We start from the raw sequence: 17,834 nt of genomic DNA on the forward strand, positions 1-17,834 counted from the left end.
TGTACAGTATGTGGAAAATGTTTTTTTTTTACTTTAAACCACATAAACATTTCATTACGCCAAATACACAAAATAATGTTCTTTTTAGCAGCATCATATGACCCCTTTAACATCTTTCAGACAGGTTAGTTTGGACAGCCTGAATACTTTTTAAGTGCTTTTGTTCAACTATAACCTTTATGCACCACAAATTGTGCTTAAGAAATAATCAGACTCCTAAAAAGTAATTTTGCCACACATAAACCTGTGTAAATGTTTTTTGAAAAACAATGAGCACAAACAGACTTTCCAAACGAAACTTTTAACAAAATAAAGCTTGTTTTAAAATAGTGCTGTTCAAATGCACGTCTTAAATTCACTTAAAATCAGCAGTTAAGTGGGTAATGGAAAGCCATTGCAAAAATGCCTTATAAAAATGCCATTTAATCTGAGAAAAACAATGTTTGTTTAATACAATTACATTCAGACATTTTATAAGTGTGACTTAAATGTCCAAATGCTTTGCTGTCTCTAAATTTAGGTGAGATCACTATTGGAGAATTGTATAAAAAATACATTAAACATTACACTCTAAAAAATGCTGGGTTAAAAAGGGACAAACCCAGCTATTGGGTTGTTTTGACCCAGCTATTGGGTTGTTTTGACCCAGCTATTGGGTTGTTTTGACCCAGCGGTTGGGTTGTTTTGACCCAGCGGTTGGGTTGTTTTGACCCAGCGGTTGGGTTGTTTTGACCCAGCGGTTGGGTTGTTTTGACCCAGCGGTTGGGTTGTTTTGACCCAGCGGTTGGGTTGTTTTGACCCAGCGCTGGGTTATTTTTTTAACCCAGCGCTGGGTTATTTTTTTAACCCAGCATTTTTTAGAGTGTACAAACAACTGAATTGCTTGATAATTATCATGAAATGATCTCCTGAAAGCAATAAAGTCATTAATGATCAATGTTTACAGTTTGTGGTTTATTTGAATGCATGTATTTTACACCACAGGTTATCGCTATAGTCATGGATATTTTTACAGACGTCGACTTGTTCTGTGATCTAATGGAGGCATCCAACAAGCGCCGGGTTCCAGTGTATGTTCTACTGGACGAGAAGAATCTCAGCTATTTTTTGAACATGTGCTCAGAACTGGACGTCCAGAATTCACACTTGAGTGTAAGTCAGATGCTGGTGCTTTCATAAAATGGTGTGGTCCAGCTCACGAGTTCTTATCCTTGCACATAATAAGTCTTAAGAAAGTGTTCAATAAGATGGGTGTTCTCAGATTTGTATATGAATACACCTGTCAGTCAACAACAAAACATAATTCTTGTGTAAGTTTAGGTAATTTACATCTAAAGCAAATGTCAAGATGAATGAGCGCACACTTCAAAAGCATTTTTGTCAAAACGAAACCGCTTTTATTCTGCTGCTAATATTAATATTTGTGTACCAGTCCAGAACTCAGATTCTAATTGTATTAAAAATATACTCTTTGTGTTTTTAACCAAACGATTAATTAACATTTATTGAATGCTGCTTTGTTTCAGAATATGCGGATAAGAAGTGTGTGTGGAGATACGTATTGCACCAAAAGTGGGAAAAAATTCACAGGTCAGGTTCAAGAAAAATTCATGATCATTGACTGTGAGGAAGTCATAGCTGGATCATATAGGTATGTTAATCATGTTGTTTGTGCATTGTATAATTTAGTTTAAAAAAATCCTGTTATGTAATCATAATTTTTTACCAAAATAGCATAATTCCTGGAGTTATGATTACTATTGTAAATCTTAGTAATTTAATGAGATCCTTTAAATGATGGTGTTTTAAGAAGCATTTTGCTTAAATGATGACCAAGTTTTATCATAGTGTTAAAATTGTTTACTGATTACCACGTCAAATCTATAAAGGGCTGTACCATTGATTTGATAAAAGGAATATGAATAAACAGCAAATAACTTTATAAATCGATAGGTTAGTACATGAAAGTGCCAGACCAGTGTTTTATTCTATTTATATACTATTAGTTTGTATTTTAAATGTTTTTAGATTTCATTTTAATTTTTGTAAATTTTTTATTTTTATTTTTCAGTTGGGTGTGCTTTTTATTAGTTCGTTTTTTAATATATTTAGGTTTAATTGACTTTCATTTCAGTTTTAATGGTTCACTCTAAAAAATGCTGGGTTGTTTCAACCCAACTTTCGGTCAAAAATGGACTAACCCAACCGTTGGGTTAAATTTTTACATTAAATTTTTTACCCAAAAGTTGGGTTAGTCCATATTTGACCCAAAGTTGGGTTGAAACAACCCAGCATTTTTTAGAGTGTTTACTTATTTCCATTTTCCAATTTAAGTATTTCTACACCGTAAAAAAAAAAACTGGTGATTTTCTGCCTGGACATTATCCAGTAATTTCACTGACATTACTGTTTACCCTAAAACACATTTCTAAATTCAAAATACAGGAAAAACACCTGTAAAAATGGAAAAGTCATATTAACACACTCTAAAAAATGCTGGGTTAAATACAACCCAGTGCTGGGTAAAATAGGGACAAACCCAGCAATTGGGTTGTTTTGACCCAGCGGTTGGGTTAAGTGTTTAACCCAACCTTCTGGGTAGTAACCCAACCGCTGGGTCAAAACAACCTAATTGCTGGGTTTGTCCCTATTTTACCCAGCACTGGGTTGTATTTAACCCAGCATTTTTTAGAGTGCACAGTACATTGTGGCCTGGTTTACAGATTTTTTTTTTTACATTGAGTGCTTCAACCGTAAACATATTTCAGTTAGCTGCTAAGACAATGTTTCCGATCATTATCTAATATTTAGATCTAATTTTAGCTTTGTTTCAATATAGCTGGTTTTAATAGTTTTAGTTAATAATATTAACACACTCTCAGACATGCTGTACCTTCTAACCAGTATGTTTGTGTAGCATGTCACAGCAAGTTTTTCAAAGCCAACTACGCTAGAAGCAACATATTTTTGACAGGAGGAATTCAGTTGCTTTAAATTATTCATGTTGAAATACCCATCAGTCCAGGCTTATCTCATGCCACACATATATCACTCTGTATTATGTAAATCATTTTAGCGCATGACAGCGTTTTGGCAGGAAGATGACAGTACATGCACCTCATGCGCTCCAGCAGACATCTGTAGACTTGAGCAGCTTAGCAATGAAAACATGATGATTCTGCATTTCTCAGAGACAGTGTTTCCTGAGCATTAGCATTAGCCTCAGCGCCGTCGTGGCTGTCAGCTTTCAAGCCTCAGTGGTGGCTAATTTGATGGATTTTTTTTTTTAGTTAAACTGATGAATTATGCAGGCACTATGTTGATTGTTAACAATTATGCTTGTTTAGACCCAACAAATGATCTCAGTCTTGCAGGCTAATCTGCTCCTCAGTTATGATTATTAGGAATGATTAGGAGGAATGAGTTTGTGAAGGAGTTATCTTGTTATTTCAGGGTTGGTGCAACTGATAGCGGCCCGTGGATAAACTCATGCGTGTTAGCTCACAGTAGTGTGGATAGTGGGTGAGGCCACACTCATGTGTTAAAGGCTTTGCCCACATAATAGACAACAGGGAGTTTTGTTTGACTAGAAGTCCATACAGTTCAAAGGGAAATTGATTGCAAACGTATTGCTAACAATTTAAGATTAGACTGTTTAGATCTTTTTCACCAGGAAGGAAATGATTAACTGAGATTGATACATGCTGGGATACAGTGTTCTGTCTTTTGTGCTCTTTTAACCCTGTAAAGCCTGACATATGAAATAATAGTTTTAGTTTTTTTTAAATGAATCGGTTTATTGAACCTTTTGATAAAGTTGTAAAATTCTGGGGGGAAAAGTTTGCATATGTGTTTTATTGTTGAGTATCATATTTGATACATCAGGCTTTTATGGCTCATTTATGATATAGTAGAAAACGTGTTTCATGCTTGAAGAGGAAAAAACCCAAACTATGCAATATTGTGCAGTTGCTGATATTTATGTATATGACCAAAAAATAAGATAAAATTCAGCTTGTAATGCAAATCAGTGAGATCTTTATAACCGTGTAGCAGACTACTTACATAAAATCCATATAAATATATATCTATATATGATATGATCTATGATATTTAATGCTCTGTACTTTCAAAACATTTAATGCAGTGCAATACAATGATGACTGAGAGATGAACAAATAAGCATTCCTCAACGGCCTGATGATTTTCATGGTTTTCTAAAAATTATGTATGGAAAATCAAGTAAATCAAACAATACAAAATGTATTCATGTTTACTTTATAAAAAATAATCATTAGATTTCACAGGAAAAAGACCACAACCTAAACGTAGACATTTTTATAATGGTACTAAAAGGCTTTTTACTTGCTAAAAAAAGTATTAACTATCAATCAGGCAACAGAAGGCATGTAGTAGATTGTGTACAGCAAAGTTTTGATCATGTTGTTCATTTACAAGCTCTAGACATTTATATATCAAATATGTCACTGTAGACTTTATAGGGTTAACCTACAAACCGGAAAAGACCGTGATGATCTAATGTAAAGCTTATCACATGCTCTTTTACTTGGATATTATGCAAGACATTTGAGTAATAAACAGATGGTTAGCTTAAACATAGTTAAACACTTGTTAGCGTAAGTCACCTGAACCATCCATAAAACTGGCTGGACAGAATCTTTGAACCTCATTTATGAAACCCGAGCAGAACGTATTTCTACGCAACGGTTTATGCAAGAATGTTTTTCAGAAACTCGTTCTGCTCATGTTTCATGAATGAATCCATTTGTATTAATATGGCATTTTATATTCTGTTTTATAGTCTGTCAAAATGTCTGTAAATTATGGAATTTTTCCAAGAAAAACTTTAGGCTAAATTTCAAAATGAAATAAAACGGAATACATTTCTGTGCGACAATGCAATGATTTATGCAAGAATGGTTTTATGATGGATTATACAAAAACTTGTTCTGCTCATATTTCATGAATGATTCCTTTTTTTTTATAGATGGGATATTTTTTAAGAATCGTATCTTCTTGTAAATTATGCAGTTTTCCATGAAATATTTTAGGTTATGCTTCAAAAACGACATTTCTCTTCTTCCCTCTAGTTTTACATGGCTTTCAGGCATGGTTCACAGCAACATGCTAATGCACTTCTCCGGCCACGTTACAGACTGCTTTGATCGCGAGTTCCGCTGCATGTATGCAGATTCCCAAATAATAGACCGTTTCTACAATCCAGATGAAGAAGGGCTGCCCAGTTACTCTTACCACATGCCGGTACCAAACTTGGGCTTGGACTTTCTTGCAGACTACGGCAACAGGGAGCGAGTGTATTCGGAGCACTCCAGTAGCCAATCCAGTGGCAGCGTTTCCAGCATCAAAGCAGCTCCTCCAGGCATGAGACCTATTAAAGTCACGGCAGACAAGAAGAATCCCGAAAACTCTCAAAAGCCTCCTGACAGGAAGGGCGTCACGAGTCCAGTGCTTCAGAAGCCCTCAGGATCTCACATCAGAAGAGGTTCTTCGAATGGGAGTCAGGCGGTCGAGCGAACTTCCTTAGGTCAATCTGCTGGTGTGGAATGGTCCAAAATAGGAGCAACGGATTACCTACGCTCAAACATTCCCGGACAGACATCCAAAATCCAGACTTTAGGTCTCTACAGTTCTCCAAAACCTCCATCACCACCTCAACAATCTCCAATCGACAACAAGGTCACCTCCAAATATCGACTTCCCACCCCGTTCATTAGTAAGTTCACTGATCTGTTCAGCTCAAAAGAAAAGGACTCCCACTTGTTCCAGAAGATTCCTACTCATTCCTCTCCGTTTGGCGGGCCAGATCTTTCTCAGAATGAACCGGAGAGTAAGCAAGGTCCTCCTCCACCAGGACCCATGCTGTCGAACAGGATGGGCCCGGAGAAAGGGATACATCGGCGGGATGAGAAACGCATGACGTTGGGTCACAGCAAGTTAGACCTTGTCAACCAGTACAACAAGTTAAATCAATCCAAACAGGTATACAGTCGCTTTGAGCTAAAGAACAACATACCTCAGTAATGCTGGGCCGGACTGAGCATTCTTTCTGGTCGACTCTTGTACATAGCTGTTATTGTGACTGTGCAAAGGGATGACGGTTTTCTTGGAATGCGATTGTTGCTCTTTTTTTTCTACACAAGACAAAAAATCAACCAAGGTTGAGAGGCGAGGAGTGTTTTTTGTGCATTTGTCTTTGTAATAAAAATCAAATGTTTAGTACTAATGCTGGCTGCAAGTTCTTTAGGAAATCATATTTACGACTTGTGTTCAAGTGATTTTGTTTGAGATGCGTTTTTTAAAAACGAGAAACAATAGTGCTGGTGCAACAGCATAAAGAGTAAATTATTTACTTATTTACATTTAAAACATGTATTAATTATACATTTATGTTATTCATAATATACCCACCTGTATAAAACATTTTTATATATAATATTGTGTTAATGTTAATTATCAGTATTTTCTTTTCCCACAGAAATTTAGAAAGGTAGTTTGGTTTCGTAGGTCTGTTGAGTTATAAAACAAATCAATTTATTGGATTTTTTCAAATATATTTTTTATATTATTATTAGTGCTGTCAAACGATTAATCGCATCCAAAATAAAAGTTTTTGTTTACATAATATATGTATGTGTACTGTATATTTATTATGTATATATAAATACACACACATACAGTATATATTTTGAAAATATTTACATGTGTATATACATTTATATATTTATATTATTTTATTTTATATTATATATAAATATATTTTATATGTAAACAACATATATATACATGCATGTGTTTGTATTTATATATACATAATAAATATACACAGTATACACACACATATTATGTAAACGAAAACTTTTATTTTGGATGCGATTAATCGCGATTAATCATTTGACAGCACTAATAATATATTATATTTGTTTGGACAAGTCACCTAACATAACATACAGTACATATAATATTTTTTCTAAATCAGCTTTTCCTTACATTTTTCCAAACAACATTTTCCAAAACCAAGACATAATTTTTTTTAGTTTGCATGGATCTAAATTCAGAAAGTCTGTGCTTAAAGGAAATCCCAAGTTCCCCCACTGGTGATTACGACGTTGTTGTGGCTCATGTTGTAAATATGGTCATTCTTACATGATTTGAAGGCAGCATTAGTACTTTGTACCAGTACATAGTTCTTTCAGTAGTGTGTGAAACCCAGTGTACATACAAACCATTCCTTCATAGGGCATTTTTGTACTTTTGATGTTTTTTGTTTCTAGCCGCCACTTTAGCTGGCAAAGCAGATGGTGTTGATTTAAATGTAGCCACTCTGTCTGCCACTGAGTATTACTCTTAGATAGCATGATTGAGGAGGTTACGTGTATAGTCTTCCAAAACGTTCTCATGTGTTTGTACTAAAATGTGATTCTCGTGTCACTGAAGACATGCATTTAGAGACTCTAAAATGCACTTTGGGTAACATTGCAATTAGCTGCTTAACTATAAAGTACTGTATTAATTCAGTGAGGCCTAGACTCACTGCATCTCACAGTGGACTGCGATGCAATAGAAGCTAATTGCAAGAAAACATTATTTACATTATTATTATTTTTCCACCTTTTGTTATTTACCAGTGCTAATGAAGCAAATTTGTGTGTAGAAGTGTTTGCGACAGCCTACATTGAATGCTAATTAGCATTTGATGGATTTGTTGTCTCTTTTTATATGCATGTTTGATTTATAGATAATCTATAGATAATCTCTACTGCTTTCTTAATCTAGAAGCTTTTAGGAGATACTGTGAATAGGTGAGCTTGCACTCTACAGATGTGGAAGTTTCCTTGTAGGACTGATTCAGAATCAACTTCGTTCACCAGAAGTGGCTGAGAAACCAGAGATCTAGAGTAAAGGTAGAGCAGCTATAAAGTAAAAGTGCTGATCCGAGATCAGGTTTTACCTTCCATATCTACGTCAACATAAATATCTGCTTGATAGGAGCAGATCCTTTTACAGTTCAATTATTTAAAATGTTTGAACATGATTACATACTACTGGTAAAGTGCTAACTTCTGTTACACAAGCCAATACCTGCCGATCCACCTGCTGAACACCTCTTGAAAGGCCTTGAACATACTAGTGCTTTACTAGTAACCCAGTTAGTGCCTACAATAGTTATTCATTCTAAACATTTATTATTTTTGCTCGCCTTTTTGTCTTGGTAGTGCGCTTTTGCCTTCCAGTGACTTGCTTTTTTTTATTTGTTATTAGCTTTTGTATGTACATATGAAAATTAAAACATTATAAAATGTGATCTATTAGCATAACTGTTTTGGGAGTTTTAGATGTGTAACATACTTTTACAATTGCAGATCTTTACATGTCATGTTTTTCATGTGACTTGCGAAACTTTTCCAACAGTGTTACCAAAGACAACCATAAATCAATAAAGTTTATGTTTCTGTTTTACAAGCCAGATTTTGTATGTGTAGTAACAAACAGCATGTTTTATAGAGGAAATATGTCAAATGTTTTGAAATTCATATAGGCTAAATCAGATTTGGGGGAGTTGGTGACTAAAAACAGTAACATTACTAACTTTTCAGTCATGACGAGTAATGTGACATAACATGGAGGCCTGATTCTTTTCAGTAAATTGTTTGGTTTGGACATTTTTCTTTAATGAATTATAACTTCAATTCTATTACTCAGTAGTGTTTACAAACTTTAATGGTGCTTTGAGTTTCAAAATCGATGTTTATAAAAGTAGTATTTATAAATGTTTTTATTAGTTGCATTTAGTGTAACTTTGTTTAATTGTGATGCTATCACCCTAACCTGACACCCTTATTATTTTTATGGCAGAAAACTGATAAAAATCTGATGTTTTTTCTAAAAGAAAAGGTCCCCTAAATATATATTTAATGTAGTTTACTGTTTATATTAGTACTTGAATATCTTAAAGCCCCGTTCACACCAAGAACAATAACTATAAAGATAACGATATTAGCGTCCACACCAGCGAACGATATCGTCTGTTTATTCTAAGCGCTTTAAATTCTTGAGCTCATTACAGCAGGATGGATTCTGATTGGCTGTCAGTGTTTTATCGTTCATCAGCTGGAAAAAAATCGTTTTGAAAGTGATCACAACGATATCGTTCCTCTGTATCGTTATCGTTATAGTTGTGGTGTGGACTCTGCTATTCTTTAATATTGAGAACGATTTTTAGAACTATATCTTTATCGCTATCTTTATAGTTATCGTGCTTGGTGTGAACGGGCCTAACTATTTTTTTGAGTTGAGTTGCTTTACTATCATTTTTATTTAGTTTAATTTAAATACAATATATAATTTAAAATTAAACAACAGTATGTTACCAATTAAAATATTTACTATTTTACAGTACTTATGTTTTCTTGTAAACTGAAAAAAAGGTTTTCACTTAAAAATTGTTAGTAAATTTCACAATTACAAAAAAATAGCAAGTAACGCTTTGAATTAAAAGTGAAATGTTGAGATAGAAAAACTGTTATTTGTTAAATAATAAAGCTGTTTATTTTAAAATGCATATTTTCTTTTACATTGTATGCTAATAATCTATTTTATTTACAACTTTTAAAAATCTGTAACTTTAAGTTAGAGACCAGTTCTCACTATTAACAAGTTGCTTATTAGCACGCATACTACTAGCTTATTGGCTGTTTATTAGTGATTATTAAGCACATATTAATGCCTTATTCTTATTTTAGATCCTACCTCATACCTTAACTTAACTACCTTACTAACTGTTAATAAGCAGCAAATTAACAGTTTATTGAGGGTAAAGTCATAGTGAGAATTGTTTCCCAATCTAAAGTGTGACCAGAAAATCATTTTTTACAGTACAGTAGTTTGACAAGCAGCAGTTTCAAAGTAGCTGAGGACAGTCGCCTGTCAACGCCACGTACGTGAAAGACCTTTCCTGACCAGAACGTCCACATTCTTGGTTAACACGTACTGAATACAGTAGTGCAGTTTTCTGCATGATCCTCTATAGAAACACTTCACGTTTACAATCCACGTTCTCATCGTGACCGGCGTGAATGTAATCTTCACCTGCCATCAGGCTGTATGAATGCAGCTCACCTCTCAGCTGCCATAGATCAACTTTCTCTGTCACTGTAAACCATTAGGCCAAATTACTAGTCATTTCATACTGGAATGAGGGAATCAGATAATTATAAGTTCTCATTGCTACAGAAACTGAAAGATGTCAAGTTTATTGGGAAGTTATGTGTTTCTTGAAGGTTTTGTTGGCTCATTAAGCTTGCAAGGGTTTTTTTTTTAGTTGGACACGAAACATAATTGTATTATTAGGTTTAAGTGTCTAAATACTTTTTTAGGCTGTTGTTTATGTGTTTTTGTTGTAGTAAGCCATGTCTAAATGTGTTTTTGTTTCGTACAGTTTGCAGGATGGACTGGATTTGCATGCTTCAAACTGCTGACCTGCTTTGTTGTCTGTTAGTGTGCCAGAGAGAGTAACTTTACCCTCATGGTCTTGTTTCAGCTTCGGCCCACATCATTAACCATTCTCAAAGTCAAAGAGACGGAGATGAGAGTGCTCATGTAGCGTTACAGCAAACCTCTAACCGCTAACTTACCTGAGAGGACTCCTGAGCTGCATGTTGGGAATCGTGGTGAAATTAAACCACATAACCACATAAAATGATCGCTAAATGCTCTTCATTGTGTTATCCTCTGTTCAGTTGGTTTGCATTTCGAATATTTCCTTGTGAAAATGTTCCTGTTATGAAAAGCTTTTCACAGCTTATTATGTGAGGGAACTTGTAGTTTCCCAGGAACCTGACCCTATTTACTTTCAAATTCATGTTCCTGCTTTTATGGTGAGCAAATCATTGGGGCGTGTTATTCCAAAGAATAACATATCTTTATAATCTTTAATCTTCTGAAATAATTTTCCTTTTTCGCTAACCACACATGGGTTATTGGTTAATGATCAATCAAATGGATAATGTTTTAAAATGTATTTAAAGGATGGCTTTATTTGCGTTTTCATTCAGGTCTCACCCCAACAATATTTATTTTTCCTGTTAAATGTCCTATTTCTGAAAAATATTAGGTTATGGAAGCAAAATGTTTTGCATAAAGCAATTTACGTCAACTGATTTTTATCCATTGCAGTAATGGATTGGATCGTGAATAGTGAGTATTTTTTCCTAGGAATCAGGCCATGTTTACTTAAGTCTCCGCCTGTTGGGAACTGAAATGGTCATCAGAAAGTGGAGGCTGAAGATCAAGTTTACCCTTGAGAGCAACTTGACGCATCCCAGTGGTAATGCTTCTCCAAAATCTTTTGTTACTTGCTATTATTGCCATAACCTGTATTAGTGTTAAGCAGCATTAAAGCTGTAGCGTGTCCTGACCCATTCACTCTTAAAAATACAGGTTCTTTATTGGCATTTATGTTTCCATGACAAATCTTTAACATCTATGGAATCTTCCCACTCCACAAATGTTTTTTTTTTTAAATGGAAAAAGTTTCTTAAGATTATTAAAATGTTCTTTACACTGATTCTTTTTTTAGAACATTGCTCATCAGGGAACTCAAAATGGTTCTTCAATGGAATCACTGTGAAAATCCTCTTTGGAACTTTCATTTTTAAGAGTGTTAGTTTGATTGTCAGGCGATCTGACCAATCATAACGCCGAATCTGCCATTCGAATCGACAAACAAACCAGACAGGAGAGTAGATTAATGTGGTGGACTTGAATTTGAAAAATGCTGTGTATTGGCATCTTTGCGCAGTTGAAACAAGATGCCTTCTTATGTTCATTCATGTTTATTTCATGCTATAACTAGTAAAGAGGAAGAGATGATCGGTTTATGTGCCGCTTGACCTGAGGCGCTACAGCGATCTGTCACAACACATTAAAGAGCAACAAAACGCTATTTATTGTTTGAATTTTTAACAAACTGACACAATTTGAAAGCTGAGACTTTCATACCTAAAGTAGCCTGCTCTTTCTTGTCTGTCGATGCGTTGTCAGTGTCCTCTTTGCTCAGCGATGTATTTTTTACTGCGTGAGAACATGACGTGTGGCGTGAGATAATTTTGAACTTTGCTCAAAACTCTCATGTTTCATGGGTTAGACAAACTGATAGTTCTGCCCCAAACTTGTGCCATTGTTTGAGCTAATTCTGTTTAGTAGTCTCTGCAAACTAACCCTTAAAAATGTATTTTTTAAAAATCAATAAAATGTACAAGCTTTAAATTACTGTAAACTATTGGAAAGCTTTCAGAAAGTCTATATTACCATTAACATTAGTCTGAAATAATGTCTAAATAGCTGTTTAACTATTGGTTAACATTGTCTTCTCTTCAAGCAGAGCCTATGTCAGAAGAATCGTTTTAGAAGCAGAGCACTTTGATAAAAGATCATGTAACTATTTTTTAATCTGCAACAACACCTGTAACATTAATTAAAGTAAATGGTGTCCACTTTAATTTCTTGTTAACATACTTTTCTATGACTCGAGGACTGTGTTCCAGGCAGTATCGGCGTTGATTCAGTTTGACCTTTAAGGACAAACCGTACGCAACCTGTATGTATACAGCAAAGACACTCTTTAGGAGTGTAGATTGACTGGTTTCAATCTTCTGACTGGTTTATGTTTTTTTTGTGTAAATCCATCACTGCATCTTACCAAGCCACGTTGATAGTGTGTCGAGGGGTGTTTTGTTATTTGCTTTCTTTGCCAGATCTCCTCCCTTTCTACCTCGGAGCTCAGAACATTGTTGTTTTCAATGGGTCACAACAAATAGTTTTACTCTATTTTAGGGTGGTATGATCTCCTTACTACCTTTAACCGCACAAAGGTTTCAAACGCAAAGATGTTTGACATGTTCAATAAGAGATTGACACAGGAATTTTCAATAAGTTGACTGAATGTTGCTGCCAGTAGTTTAAAGGTAAAAGGAAGGATTGCTTTCATTTTTACACCACATTATAACATTATTAATTATTTATACTGAATTTAGCTTCATAGCTTTGACATGAGAATATTGGAACTATTATTTGTCCTCAGAACTAATTTATTTTATTTTATTTTATTTTATTTTATTTTATTTTCCAGTCAAAAGCTTGGACACATTTGACTCTAACAGTGGATAAAATTCTATTAAAATCAAAATGCATGTTTTTTATGGTCTTTAAACTTTGATTGCAATGCTTACATTAATTTATAAATATAATATTAATAGTAATGATTAAGTAGGTGCTTCATAACTCTTGACTGGTATTGCATATAAACAAGGTTTATTTATTTATTTTTTTTCTTGATGCTCCTTCCCAATATTGACTAGCATCAATGGCAAAGGCCTTTTTTCCCAAGGCTCCTCTTTAACAAACATCAAAGCCAGGAGACAGGGTGAGTCAAAGCCGGCCAGTTTTTTCCCCGACGACCTCATCCAATTTCCTAATATGTCTGGTTACAGTCTGTGCACTCCAAAAGGTGTCTGAGTGCTCTGAAGTGTTACTGGGATAAAGTTTTTTTTTTTTTGCAGTCTTATACAAAAATGTGATGCGATATGGACCGAGTTGATGACATTTTGAGGCATTTTTAGCTGAAGTATGTGGCTGAGCCTGTTGGCTGAAAGTGTGCCAGATATCTGAGTGTTTGAACAGTGGGCCGCTGTCTGAGAGAGAGAAAGAGAGAGCTAATCAGCCTCTGGTGCTAATGCACTCTTGTCAGCAAACTGTAGAGTGAGAACTGGTACAGTCTCACAGTACATGAGAGCATTCATTCATTTATGCTTCATATGTGCCAAGATGATTCATTTGTTCTGACAATAAATGTTCTGTCATGTTCCAACGCTTTTGTATCATTTGAATAGTACACAGTGATATTTGACTCGCGTTGGGTGGTTACTTAACTGTCCTTATTCTAATAAAGTGCAAATGTTACATTTTTTGAATGATTTATTATTATTGTTTTGTTTTTTAAGTTCAAGTACAGAAGTGAATCTCACAAAATCTGTAACAATGCTAAGGTATCTTGGTCATATTTCAACCCAAAATAAAAAAAGACAATTAATTATATATATATATATATATATACAGTGGGTACGGAAAGTATTCAGACCCCCTTACATTTTTCACTCTTTCTGTTTACCTAATGCTATCATGTTTAAATATTTATGTAAATTATATTTAAATAATCTTCTTTGTTTTGTTGTAATGTGACAATCAGGGTAAATTGTTGACTATTATATAATAATACTTATATCATAATATATTTATAATGGAAACATTATTGTGCTGCCTTCAATTTGTTGATTAAAAATACAATAGTATATATAATAATAAATAATCAAATGAAATAAATAATCTTTGTGGTCTTAAAATCAAAATAAAATAAAATATTTTAAAATTATATTTATATAATATTTATAATATTTATTTTTTCTTGTTGTATTGTGACAACGTTGTTAATAATTTTATATATATATATATAATCTCACAAAAAAATACTACCATTTTACATGTTAAAATTGTTCCATTTCATGTCTTTCCTAAATATGAGCCGGATGTGTTTTTGTGTGATTCATCCAGAGAGATATATAGCAGTTGGTGGTTTACTTTAGATAATATGCCACAGGCACTGTTTAATCTGTGCTGAAAGCTGTAAACTCTGTCGAGGTGGGGCTCTAACTGACTGTGCTGCTCTGGCGTGTTTAAATCTTAAACCTATGTGTCACAGTCAGTTTGTTGAGCTGACAGCCAGAATGAGAAATACGTTATAGATTAACTTGGTGCTTGCGATGCCATAAAAATATGAATTGTAATTTGTAACCACTTACAAGAGTCTCTTATGTCGTCTGTGCTATGACATTTATCCCCGCTTGAACAGAGGTGGCACTGTTGCCTCATGGAAAGTGAATGAATTTGTCCTCAGCATCCCGTCTTGGTTTGTTTCATCTCGCACTTGCGTCAAAAAATATTATTTAATATGAATGAATCGTCCTGTTTACATTATCTTACATCATACTTTCTTGAGGTAGTTCAGAAAAATGTGTCAATGTATAATCCGATTTTTTTAAATATAATGCTTAGAATTGGTCTTTACAAAAGCTTTGTTTGAATGTATTCAGCCCATATTTGATAACGCTGCGATTACTCATGCACGCATCCTTCACTCACAACAGCAGTTCAGCGGGTTACAGGGACCTGGTGGTGAAACATAGAATTGCAGCCGTGAAAGTTCACAACAAAAAACAACTGTCATCATTTACTCACCCTCAAGTTGTTCCAAACCTGTATCATTTTCTTTCTTCTGTTGACAACAAAACAAGATATTGTGAAGAATGTGGGTAACCAAAGAGCCAGTGGTAGCCATTGACTTCCATAGTATGGGAAAAAAAAATACTATGGAAGTCAATGGGGACCAGAAACAAGGGTTTTACAAGGGTGAGTAAATGATGAGTTTTCATTTTTGGATGAACTATCCCTTCAACAGCCTAATTTGAGTGTCCTAAGAAAGTCATTTTTCCATTAAAATAGTTAGTAGCACAACTGTTTACGCTGATAATAATCAGAAATGTTTCTTGAGCAGCAAATCGGCATATTCATGATTTCTGAAGGATCATGTGACACTGAAGACTGGAGTAATGATGCTGAGAATTCAGCTTTGATCACAGGAATAAATTACATTTTTATAATATATGGATTGAAAGAAAACAGTTCTTTTAAATGTTGATATTTCAAATATTTCACAATACTAGTGTTTTTACTGTTTACTGTCTAAAATAAATGCAGCCTTAGTGAGCAAAAGAGACTTCTTTCCGAAAATCTGACTGACCCCGGACTTTTGAACATAGTGTGCTAAACCATTTTTAGCATTCAACAATAAACAATAGCATATTTATAGGTTACCATTAACCTAGAAATGCTGCAGAAATGATGCTCATTGTTAGTTAATAATGCCTAATGCATTAATCAATGTAAACAAGTTAAACCAGCATTTCAAGAATGTTGATAAAAAGCCAAGAGGATCTAAAATTTAAGACTTATTCACCTGCATATTTCCCAGAAATATGTACACTCTTATGAGAACATACGGGATCACTGGATAAGGTTATTTTTCCCAGAGCTACTCTGAAGCTGTTGATGGCTTAGTTTCCTGCAGAAAGGCACAGTTGTAAAGCAGGATTTGGTTTGATTGTTGCATATGTGCACACCAGCAGACTTAAGATGACTTAGCGGCCCAGTTCTCAAAACTACAGCATTAAACATTGCCAAGGGAGTGCATTGAAGATTTTCTTAATTTAAAGGTGGATTGCAGGCAACCTTTGATTTATCTGGAACAATAAGCATCATAAGACTGACAGATCTGCTGATGATGGACAGCTTTGTAGCTCCCAATGACCTTTAAGGCCCAACAAGCAAAACAGGAAGAGAAGATGGGCTTGATTAGTTTTCCCTCCGAATGTTTTGGAACATGAAATCGGCTTAATGTCTCCCAGACCAAAGATGACTCACCAATATACACACCAAATGCGTTTAACCAAGGCCAGGTTCGTCATCGCAAAAAACATTGTTAAGTGTTTGAAGTGCATCCGGACGCAGGGGTCCTGAATCAGTTGATTGATCCCATTTGGCGTGTGAGTCATGCCTCTCATTACATACACATGCCACTGGGCTGGAATATGCGATGAGTGGTAGCGTTTTCATTGAAACGGTTATATAAAATGGTAATACGCATTTCTGAATGCCTTCTAGTTGATTCTTTCTGTTTCATGCTTTCACGACTGCTTCTGAATCTACGTTATATGTTTAACTGCCCTTTCAGCATAATGGTGACCTTTCTTAAATGTCAGCAGTGATACCAGCCCCAACCTTTTGTTTATTTCTGAATGCTTCGGTATCAAGAAAGGCATGCCCATGAGGGATGCTAATAATGCTTTAGTTGCGGAAAGCGTTGCATTTTAAAAAGCATTTTGTCCACAGTTAAATGCATCATCATTTAAGTTGTTCAGTGTTGCTATTGTTAACTAGTTTTAAAGCTAAAACTTGTTAAAAACCATTTTCAGTAATTCAAATAAACCCACAAATAAATAAATATTAAAATAATAAAAATTACAAAAAATTACAAAACAATAAAATTATTAAAACTTAAGCTAAAATGAAAATTAAATTTGGAAATATAAAAATAAATGCTAATTAAAAACAAATGATTTATTTATAGACTATTATAGCTAGTAAACAAATACTAGTAGTATATATAATACTAAGTTAAATGTGAAAAACGTGAATGTGCAATAGACTCGTCACAACATCGACAAATATTGGCATTCATTCTCTTATTTTGGAATAACAGTCTTGATTTCATGTTGAAATATTACAGTTTTTGGAAGATATTTTTTATTATCTTGATGATATTGTGAAGAAATACTGTATCTTATAAGCCAAACATTATGCTATAATATAATATACAACCCCAATTCCAGAGAAGTTGGTATGTTTTGTAAAAAAAAAAAAAAAATCAAGAGTCTGTGATTTGTTCATTCTCTTTAACTTTTATTTAATTGACAAAAGTACAAAGTAAAGATTTCCAAAGTTTTCACTTACTAACGTAAATGTATTTTGTAAATATGAACAAATTTTGATTTTGATGGCTGCAACACACTCCAAAAAAAGTTGGGACAGAGGCACGTTTAACACATTCACACATCAACTTTCCTTTTAATTACAATGTTTCATTGTTTGGGAATTAAGGATACTAATTGTTAAAGTTTTGCAAG

At 34.3% G+C, this 17,834-nt stretch overlaps 1 protein-coding gene across 1 annotated transcript in view; it reads left to right on the forward strand.

The window, feature by feature from the left end:
• LOC107595423 (protein FAM83C-like) overlaps positions 1-6,445 on the forward strand; it is an 8,068-nt gene extending 1,623 nt beyond the window's left edge. The window contains exons 2-4 of the mRNA XM_016285827.1: positions 985-1,152; positions 1,527-1,651; positions 5,112-6,445. Of these exons, the coding sequence (XP_016141313.1) occupies positions 985-1,152; positions 1,527-1,651; positions 5,112-6,063 (1,245 nt within the window). The 3' untranslated portion in view covers positions 6,064-6,445. The remainder of the gene's footprint in view (positions 1-984; positions 1,153-1,526; positions 1,652-5,111) is intronic.
• The last annotated feature ends 11,389 nt before the right edge of the window (positions 6,446-17,834 follow it).

This window comes from Sinocyclocheilus grahami, unplaced genomic scaffold (assembly GCF_001515645.1).
Source record: "Sinocyclocheilus grahami isolate Dianchi unplaced genomic scaffold, SAMN03320097.WGS_v1.1 scaffold202.1, whole genome shotgun sequence".
Lineage (NCBI taxonomy): Eukaryota > Metazoa > Chordata > Actinopteri > Cypriniformes > Cyprinidae > Sinocyclocheilus > Sinocyclocheilus grahami.